General features: G+C 46.8%; 1 protein-coding gene across 1 annotated transcript; it reads right to left on the minus strand.

Annotated features, from left to right (window-relative positions):
• Positions 1-251: 251 nt before the first annotated feature.
• Positions 252-8,512, minus strand: lrrc8db (leucine rich repeat containing 8 VRAC subunit Db). Its single transcript, XM_061684398.1, has 2 exons — positions 8,122-8,512; positions 252-6,040 (listed from the first exon to the last, which is right to left on the minus strand). Exon 2 carries the CDS (start codon positions 6,032-6,034, stop codon positions 3,524-3,526), a length of 2,511 nt encoding a protein of 836 aa, XP_061540382.1. The 5' UTR covers positions 6,035-6,040; positions 8,122-8,512; the 3' UTR covers positions 252-3,523.
• Positions 8,513-9,935: the final 1,423 nt, after the last annotated feature.

Genomic DNA, 9,935 nt, shown 5'->3' on the forward strand with positions numbered 1-9,935 from the left:
GCCAAAGTATTGGGAAACGTGAAAATGGACAAAGTAGAACATATTTGGGCAAAGTGATGTATATGTACTATGATGTCATCATGGTACAAGTAAATTAAGTTATACTTTTACAAGACTCATTTTTACAAGTTTATTATTATGAAAATACAGTCATAATACTGATCGAAAAACGTAAAGTGGTATTATTCTGGGCAAAAAGAACAGAAAAACAAACCAAAAAAAAAAAGACATCTCACGTTTATTTTCTTCTCAAAAACTACAATTTCCCCCTCCTAATTTAATGACGTGATTCTCTTAGCTAAATTTGCTCCTTTCAGTGTGACCCTAATACTTGTTCACACTGAAAACATATTTCCGTGATTATCGGAGTGTGGTATGCGGGCTCCTCCGAGTGGTACGCGAAAGAACCACTGCTGACGTCCAGCTCAGTGGTTTTTAACTTTGAAGTGTTTGCTTTTAAACCCGTATTTAGGTACATTTTTTAACTTTTATGTGAAATCAATTCTCATATTGCTACAAATGCTTTTTTTAAATCGTAGTAACCCCTATCTCCCACTAGAGGGGAGCATTTTCCATTGAACACATTGACTTGTACCTGGAAGTGCTTTTTTTTTTTTTTCCTGGTACGTCACATCTCGTGAGTTTACTTACTAAAATATTAAACAAAATACAACGAAATATCTTTTGCAGATTTTTTTAAACAAGCTAACATTTATTTAAATAGCACACAAAGAACAAGATGTTTATCAGACTAAAACAAAAAAAGTGTTTTTGTGTTGTAATCATCACATAGATTTGGATGGTTGGTCCCTTTCGTCAATGTTTGACTGACATAGAACACAGTGGAATGTGTAAGCTTACACAAACAAACCTATTCACCTCTTCCGAAAACACACACACACACACACACACACAAAAACAAAAAAACTAACTGTACATGTTCCAGTTGTTCTTCTTGTTCCCTCGCTTATGGTCTTTATGATTTCCAGCTGTTGACACACACTGAAAATAAGAGGAGTTCAATGTGTACGTGTGTCGAAAGCACTAGACACACACGAGCCACAACATTAGGTACACCAGAACCAGCCAAGATCTCCAATAAGGTTGACCTCTGGCAAACTTAACAAAAATTAAATACTGTATGTTTGTTATTGTGCTAGAACTAGGCAGCGTTTCTAATATTTGGACCCACTCACGTAGCGACAAGAACAATAATAGGCATGGTTAAATTGACGAGCAAAAAAAGTGCAATATTAGAAATCATAATACATATCATAAACAATGTCATAATATAACAAAAAAGAAGTTGAAATCGTACTCCCCCCCCAAAAAAAAAAAAATCAAAGAAAATGAATAATATTACAAGAATAAAATCGGATTCTGATTGTTTATTTTCCCATAATGGAATGGTCTTTTCTTACTATCGAGTAGTTCTCCACTCGTAATATTAAAAGAATAAGATTTAAATTTTAAAAAAGGTGTCATTTTCATGAATTCAAAATTTGACAGAAAAAAAATCAAAGAAAGCCACAATGGTGAAAAGAACAAAAATAAATAAATTCCACACAACTGATTCTTTTACATGAAACCTGTTTTTTCTGGAGGGCGTGGCATTACAAGAATATCATTTTAACATTTCATGGGAACTAAGTCAAAATATTTTGCGGAAAAAAATTAAGTCACAATGAACAGAAGGAAAAAAAAAAACTTTCCCCAAAATCTAATAGTGAGTTAGTAATAATTTGTTTTTGTTTTATTAAAGAAAAAAAGTGATAAGACAAAAATAAAGTTTCAATATTCTGAAAAAAAAGTCATTTTACGACCATTAAGTTATGTTACGAAGATGTTTTTTCGCAAATGAAGTAATGTGACAACTGTTGCCATTTAGTGAGTGTTAGTGAATATTTTGAGGAAAGGTAATATTTCAAGAATATTCCATTTTCTGAAAAAAAAAAAAGGCATTTTCAGATATTAAAGTCATATCACAAATACGTTTTTACTAGAAAAACGAATTGTTTTGATGAATTCGTCATACTTTGAGTCAATTTTCTTCTACAAAAATAAAGTCGCATTAGGAAAGAAAAAAAAAACTTCAAGGATGAAGTCGTAGCCCTATGAGAACGAAAGATAACATTTTGGAAGACTACGTATTACAAGAATACATTTGAAATATTAAAGGACATGAGCGATAATATTAGGAGGAAAACGCAAGTGTCCCTAATGTTGTGGCTGTGTCGGGATTTGTACAACGAAGAGCCGCTTCGCTCATTTTTGTGCTGAAAAGGAAGCGACAAGAGCGCCAACGGGAACGAAACGGTGTGCAAAACACCGACTCAACAAAATGTGACGTCAAATGTCCGCCAATTTATAACAAACGTGGCAGAATTCGCTCCGTACGGACTTTGGGACACTAGTGCTAATGCTAAGTTCCTACGTTTCAACACGAGGACAAACATAAGACGGTGATGAGACTTTTTTTGTTTGGTTTCCAGTGGCTTCCGACCTTTTTTTTTTCCCCCTGTGCTAAAATACTTTCACTTTGTCACTGTACTCTGCTGCACCCCTGCTCACCGCTCCCTTTCGCAGTGAGCCAGCGACGCATCATATGGCGGTTGAATTTTGGGGCCGGGGAGCTGTGGTAACCAGCAGGGGGCGCCGTAAAGAAGGGCAAACCTTGACCGACAGGGGCCATAGAATATAGTATATTTCTATTTGCAGTATGGGTCGGTGGCATCCAAAGTGATATTCTGTTTCCACGGCGCCCCAGACACCTGGCAGCGCCCATTACAGTACCCGTAGCGGCACCCCTGACGGTACCCCCGGCTGCACCCGTGGTCACCGCTCCTAGCTGCCAACCTAACAGAAAGCTTCCCTCTGAACCGTCTGTCACTGGTGCTGCCGAGAACCATCACTAATTTTGTCTCGCGCTGTAACCCAGCTCCAGTTCGCTGTGAAAGAGGTGCGAGCAGAGTTCTACTTGTCCTGTGAGCATCTGCATTGAAACAAACAAACAAACAAACAAAAAATGTTACCTAATGCAAGGCAGCCCTTCCATCAGACGCTTTTTCCTATGCTAAAATACTTTCACTATCAAACGTACTCGTACCAGTTTCCGAGCAAGATGGTGCCGGTCATAGCATTTAGCGGTTAGCATTTGACTCTAGTGAAGTCTCTGGTTTACCAAGTCACTTTGGACTATGGTTGCCTAGCTTCTTGGCGTGAAAAGGGGCTGGTAACATGTAGTCACTGGTAGGGGGCACCGTAAGGGTGGCCTTGGAATATAGCATTTTCAATTTGCAGCACTAAAGTGTTGGCACCCCAAGAGTTCTTTTCCCCCCATGGAGCGCCGAGGCACCCCTGACTGAGGAACCTTCCCTTTGGACCTGCAAAGAGTTGCTATAGTCTGACACCACTTTTGCCAGCACCGGCTCAATGTGAAAGGAGTACCAGGGAAGTCTTACTCGGTCTGTGATCTGCTGCATTAGAAAAATTAAATGAAATAAAAAACTGGTGCCCTGACACACTACCGCCCGTCCATCAGACACTTGCACCCATTCGCGAAAGCGGCACCGGACTCCTGGTTGATACTCTCCTTGACCTCCAAGGGCAGCGAGTCAAAGAGGTGGTCCTCCACCAACAGGCAGCCCCGGCGCAGCAGGGGGCACTGGCCCAGCTGCACCGGCAGACGGTCCAGGCAGTTGCTCTTCAGCTCCAGGTGGCTCAACTGCGCCAGCTGGCCGACTCTCTCCGGCAGGGCGGTAACGCTGTTGTGGCCGAGGCACAGCGTCCGCAGTTTGGTGCACTTGAAGAGCTGCTTGGGAACAACCTCCAATTTGTTGTCGGTGATGGCGAAGTACTGGAGGTTCTGCAAGAAGCCCACCTCCGGTGGTATGGCGGCGATGGAGTTGTGGCTCACGTCCAAGTGCCGCAGCTTGAGCAGAGTGAACAGCGAGCTGGGCAGACACTCCAGCTTGTTGTGAGACAGGTAGAGCGACTCGAGGTTCTTGACGTGACTGATGGACAGCGGGATGGAAATTATCTTGTTGTGCCAGAGCTTGAGGCACGTTAGCCGCTTGAGGTGTTGGAAGCTGATGACCTCCTCGATGGTCCGGATGTGGTTGGACTTCAGGTCCAGCTCCTGGAGGTTGTTGAGGCTAAAGATGGCGTGCGGGATGCGCTCCAGCTCGCAGTTGTGCAGCTCCAGCTCGGATAGGTTCATCATTTTCTTCAGGCTGTTGAGCACCAGGAGCTTGGTGCCGTCGTTGTGCACCACCAGCTTGACGAGGTGCGGCGACAAATCTGTGATGTTGGTGGGGATCTTGGTGAGGTTACTCTTAAGATGGAGGACCTTCAGGTGTCGCAGGTCGCGCAGAGACTCCAGTCCAATCATTTTGTTGTTCTCCGAGTTCAGGTTGCCCACCAGGTACAGCTCCTGCAAGTTCTTCAACAAGTACAACCAGCTGGGGATCTCGGCCACATCTGTGAACTTGACATGAAGGCACCGTAGGTGGTCCCGCAGGAAGATGAACGCCGTCTGCTCCACCTTGGCGGGGCAGTGGTAGAAGTGGAGCTCCTGTAAGTTGATCATCTGCGAGATCTTGGCTGTGATCCTGGCCTCTGGGATGAGCTCCAGCTTGAGGATCTCCAAGTCGGTAAGGTCAAACACTGCGTCCGGCACACCCGACAGCATGAAAAGGTGCAGCTCCAGTTTCTCCTGAACGTTGCGGGCCACATGCTGCCGGAGCTTCTCGAAGGTCCACTCGTGGTTCAGGCTGATCTCCCGCAGTTTGTTCTCGCTGACCTCAGACAGGAAGACACCGAAGCGCTTGGAGTAGAGCTGGTCGTACTGGTCTACCATGTGCAGCAGGAAGGCGAAGTCGTTCTTCACGTCGGGGATGTCGCTAAAGCTGCTCTCCTCGCGGACCTTCTCGAACGAGTACTCCTTGAGGGGACGGCGGAAGAGCCAGAAGAGCGTGTAGATACAGATGACACCATAGACGCAGATGAGTGCGATGTAGCTCACCAGCAGCTTCTTCAGCATGAACGCCATGTTGTGCGTGCAGTGGAACTTCCTGTATCCCGTCAAGTGCTTGATTTCCGGCTCACATATATGGTGGAAGTCAATAGAGGCCACAAATGTCATGGTGTAGCACAGGATGAGGATGAACTTTACAGTCTTAATGAGCGTCTGCAGGGCGTACAGGCGGTAGATCAGGTCGCTGTCCTCCACGTGGGCGCGGAACTTGCGGACCTTCTCGAAGAGCGCCTTGGCTTGCTCGCCGTCCTTCTTGTCCAGGATGGTCATGGAAGGCGCCTCGCTCACCAGCTTCTCGGCAGAGAAGGTCACGCCGGATTTGGTCAGCATGGGTGCCGACTGGTTGGGGCTGCCCTCCTCACTGCTGGTTGAGAAGTGCTTGTGCTGGGCGGAGGCCCCCGCCAGACGCTGCTTGTTCTCCTCAGAGTCCTCGCACGCGGTCTCAGATAGCGCCTTGGTAGTCCATGGAGACTCAAAACACTTGCCCAGGATGGACACAAAGTGCTCAATCTTGGAGCTGGTGCGGGGATACTTGAACCAGAAGTTGCTGCTCACCATTAGGATCAGGGTGTGGATCAGCGCCAGGTAGGGGAAATATTTAGAGTACCACGGAAGTGCGACATGGTAACACATCTGGTTGACAAAGACATACTGCTGAAAGTCTAGCTTGGTTGGGATCCCGGTGGGGGGCGGCTGCTGCGGCGGAGGCTGCTTATCGGGGGCCGCCATCAGTGGCGCCGCTCGCTCCACCGTGGCGCTCGCCTTACTCGACAACCTGCCGGACGCCTCCGTCGGCACGGGAGCCACCTCGACCGGGGCAGAGTCCAGGACGGGCAGGCAGACCACCTGGTCTCGCGTTAGCTGCATGGTCCCGGCGAAGATGGCTAGCATGAGCATGACGATGCCAAGGTAGTCCATGAATACGTCCCACCATGGTTTCAGGATGCGATAAGTCGGCTGGATGTCGTTCAGGGAGGCGACTTCGGTGAGGGTGAACATTCCTACCTAACAAGAAAACAAAACACCGTGACGGTGAATTAGTGGATTGCACATCAGCCTCGCAGTCAGGATATGCAGGTTACAATCCGTTTTCTGTTGTCTGCTTCACATGAGGACGACACGTCTTTGACGCTGCCGGTCAGCCACGGACATGGAACAATGTCCTGGCTTGGGAGGTAGTATCAGAGCCGTATCAAGCAGGACGCCACCCGTGTAAACGTATTCGGCAACACCGGAACAGGGCGTTTAATACGCCCTTTAACACCCAATACTCACTTATCGAGGTCTGTCACGATAATTACTGTTTCGAGTTATCATTCAATAAATAAAATGGGCACGATAGTTTTTCCGGACTCGATAAATTCTCATTGTTGTAGTGAGCCGGCGCGAGCTGAACGTCGGCAGACCGGTGTTGGCGCAGTCCGATACTCCAAAGCCTTGCTCTATGCGCGCCGTGTGGATCCCCACAACAGAGACACTTGAGGGAAAGTTAACTGTCTAATATGCTCGCAAGACCGCGGCGACGTTTAAAATGTCAGCGCCTCGCTCCGAGTTGTCGTGCGTGTTCGTCCACAATTAACCCACACGCACCAGAAAGTTAACGGTTCATCAAGCATAACCTCAGCGGCGCACATTATTCAGCCAGTAGTCGACAACAGCGAACGTATTTAATTGACAGGTGAAGGGCTCTTCTCCAGCGGACCAACCGCACAGTCCTGCGGCTCGAGAGTGGCCCTTATTTTGTCATGATTTCAGAGGCATAATTTTAAAAAACGACAATACTATTGTTCATGGTGATAGTTTTGGGGAAAAAAATATCGTCCTAAAAAATGTTGTCATTGTGACAGGCCTACACTTGTCCCTGCAATATCCTGCTTCGCTGGGTTTTGTGCGCATCCGAAGGTCTTCTTTTTTGCAGCATATTAACCAGGCAGTACAAGTTGTCACGTTTACAAAGGTTATCCAAACCAGATCGCTGACTCATTCCATCAAGTCCCGTACACACAGGCTAATGTTAATGAGCCCATGCCTGTTGACTGTAAATAAAGCTGACCACGATGGCGCGATCATCAGGGTATCCGTGGGGCCTTAAAAACTGGATTTTACAACTATCCTTAAACGGGACACTTCATGCGGTCTAAGGTCGAAAAAGTCATACAGATTATCACAAATACAAAATAATACAAAACCCACTGTTAGCGACAATTTTAATAGTATCGTTTCACGTTTGGCTTTATTGAAAGCCACAGACACCCTATTTCTGCATACATTCTTGGGCCTAAACATTCCGTGCATGAAAGAAGCTGCATCCAAAACAAGACACTGTCAGAATGGTTATTATTGTGCCCACCCCCAAAAAAGTGTCTTTGGTAGCCCTTGAAGACATCAAAAGACATTTCATATTTCTTCTACAGGTGTTTTGTCCCAGTCTCCTGCCATAGGGCTCCGCCATTGACCTGAACCGGAAGGAATGGCTTCATCCTGTTTTGACGACTGTGATGGTCGGTTGTGCTTAATACACTTTTACACCCCACTTTGCACTAATTGTACAAAGTTTATCCTAGGATAATTAGACTAAATGCATTACTTACCACATACCAACATGCAACATTTTTAGGGCTATGTTTTTCTTTTTGGATTCGACTTAACTGTTTTTAAATTCTTCCTCACTGCTCTTTTTATTTGTTTTCGTTAGTTGTTCAATATTACTAAAACGAGTGCTACTCTAGCTATGTAGCTGCAACAACCTTGTGTGGTTTCGTTGAATAGTGTACCTAATAAAGTGTATCATAATGTAGAATGTGTAACATGACTGTAATACGACAAATATGACATTATGACCAATGTTCACGGGACAATGAGGAAGTAGTTTCCTCGTGTCCGAGCCGTCACTAAACGCCGCACGGCCGCTTCCGCATTTGTGGGTTGTTTTTTTTTTTTAAGAAAAAGGGGGAAAAAACACCGTCCTATTCAGCACATTTGCTCCAGTGCATTTAAAACAAACAAAAGCACTCAACTATTCGCTTTAAACAGCCGCAAGCTGGAAACTAATGGGCTTCCATTCGACAGAAAATAGTCGCACGAACCTTCACGGAGGTCTGCCCGACGCGCAGTGTCGTCCCGTTACGCCAGAATCGAAGCTGGTCGCCGGTCAGCAGCCATGTTGAAGCCGTCCATTCTTACCGGTCGGGTCGGTGCTGCCTGTGGCGTTGCTCGGGCCGCCTCTAAGCGGCTTAGGGCGGCTACTACTCCCCTCCCCACCTCTCCACTGTCCCGCCTCGCCTAGCCTCGGATGGTCCGGTCCGGTTTGTTCCGCCGCCGCCGCCGGTCACGGGTGGCGGTGGGCGGCTGCCGAAGTGGCCTCTCGCCGGCTCGGTGGACGTTAACGCGGTGGTGGCGACGGTGTGTCTATGCGCGTGTCTTGCTGCTTTCCGCCTGTGGACGGCAGGTGGAAGCCGCGTGTCGCGTGACGACCAAAGCCCGCCACACGGAAGGTGCAGGGAGTGTCGAGCAACGCCAGTCGGCCGCTAGATAAGCAGATAACAGTAAGGGGCTATCCAACAAGTGCAAAACGGAAAATTCAACTTGCCCCAACACTTTACAAACAAACAAACAAATAAATAAATGAATGGATAACAGTATATATATATATATCTTGTTTTAAACATATTTTCAAACAGTAAGGGAAGTACAATTCCAATGAAGTTGGGACGTTGTGTTAAAAACAGAATACAATGATTTTCAAATTACGTTCAACCTATATTTAATTGAATACGCTACAGAGGCAAGATATTTAATGTTCAAACTGATAAACTTGATTGTTTTTAGCAAATAATCATCCATCCATCCATCCATTTTCTGAGCCGCTTCTCCTCACAAGGGTCGCGGGCGTGCCGGAGCCTATCCCAGGTGTCATCGGGCAAGAGGCGGGGTACACCCTGAACTGGTCGCCAGCCAATCGCAGGGCACATACAAACAAACAACCATTCGCACGCACATTCACACCTACGGGCAATTTAGAGTTGTCAATTAACCTACCATGCATGTTTTTTGGGATGTGGGAGGAAACCAGAGTGCCCGGAGAAAACCTTCGCAGGCACGGGGAGAACATCGAAGAAGAAGAAGAGGTGGAAAGCGGGTTCTTCGGCAGAAAGAGAAGCGGAAAGCACAGAGCCTTGAACTGAATGTGAGGACTTTGAATGTTGGGACTATGACAGGGACTACGGCATCCAGGAAAGGAACTTGGCGGGACAGATGGTGGTAGACTTTTCAAAAAGGATGCAAATGGTTGTAGTGAACACTTTTTTCCAGAAGAGCCAGGAACATAGGGTGACCCACAAGAGCAGAGGTAGAAGCACGCAGGTGGATTACATCTTGTGCAGACGATGCCATCTGAAGGAGGTCACCGACTGTAAGGTAGTGGTAGGGGAGAGTGTGGCTAGACAGCAAAGGATGGTTATGTGTAAGATGACTCTGGTGGTGGGGAGGAAGATTAGGAAGACAAAGGCAGAGCAGAGAACCATGTGGTGGAAGCTGAGACAGGACGAGTGTTGGGCAGCTTTTCGGGAAGATGTGAAACAGGCTCTCGGTGGACGGGAGGAGCTTCCAGAAGACTGGACCGCTGTAGCCAAGGTGATCAGAGAGGCAGTCAGGAGAGTACTTGGTGTATCTTCTGGCAGGAAAGGAGAGAAGGAGACTTGGTGGTGGAACCTCACAGTACAGGAAATCATACAAGGAAAAAGGTGAGCTAAGAAGACGTGGGACACTGAGAGGACCGAGGAGAGGCGAAAGGAATACATTGAGATGCGACACAGGGCAAAGGTAGAGGTGGCAAAGGCCAAACAAGAGGCATATGATGACATGTATGGCAGGTTGGACACTAAAGAAGGAGAAAAGGATC

Source organism: Phycodurus eques, chromosome 8 (assembly GCF_024500275.1).
Source record: "Phycodurus eques isolate BA_2022a chromosome 8, UOR_Pequ_1.1, whole genome shotgun sequence".
NCBI lineage: Eukaryota > Metazoa > Chordata > Actinopteri > Syngnathiformes > Syngnathidae > Phycodurus > Phycodurus eques.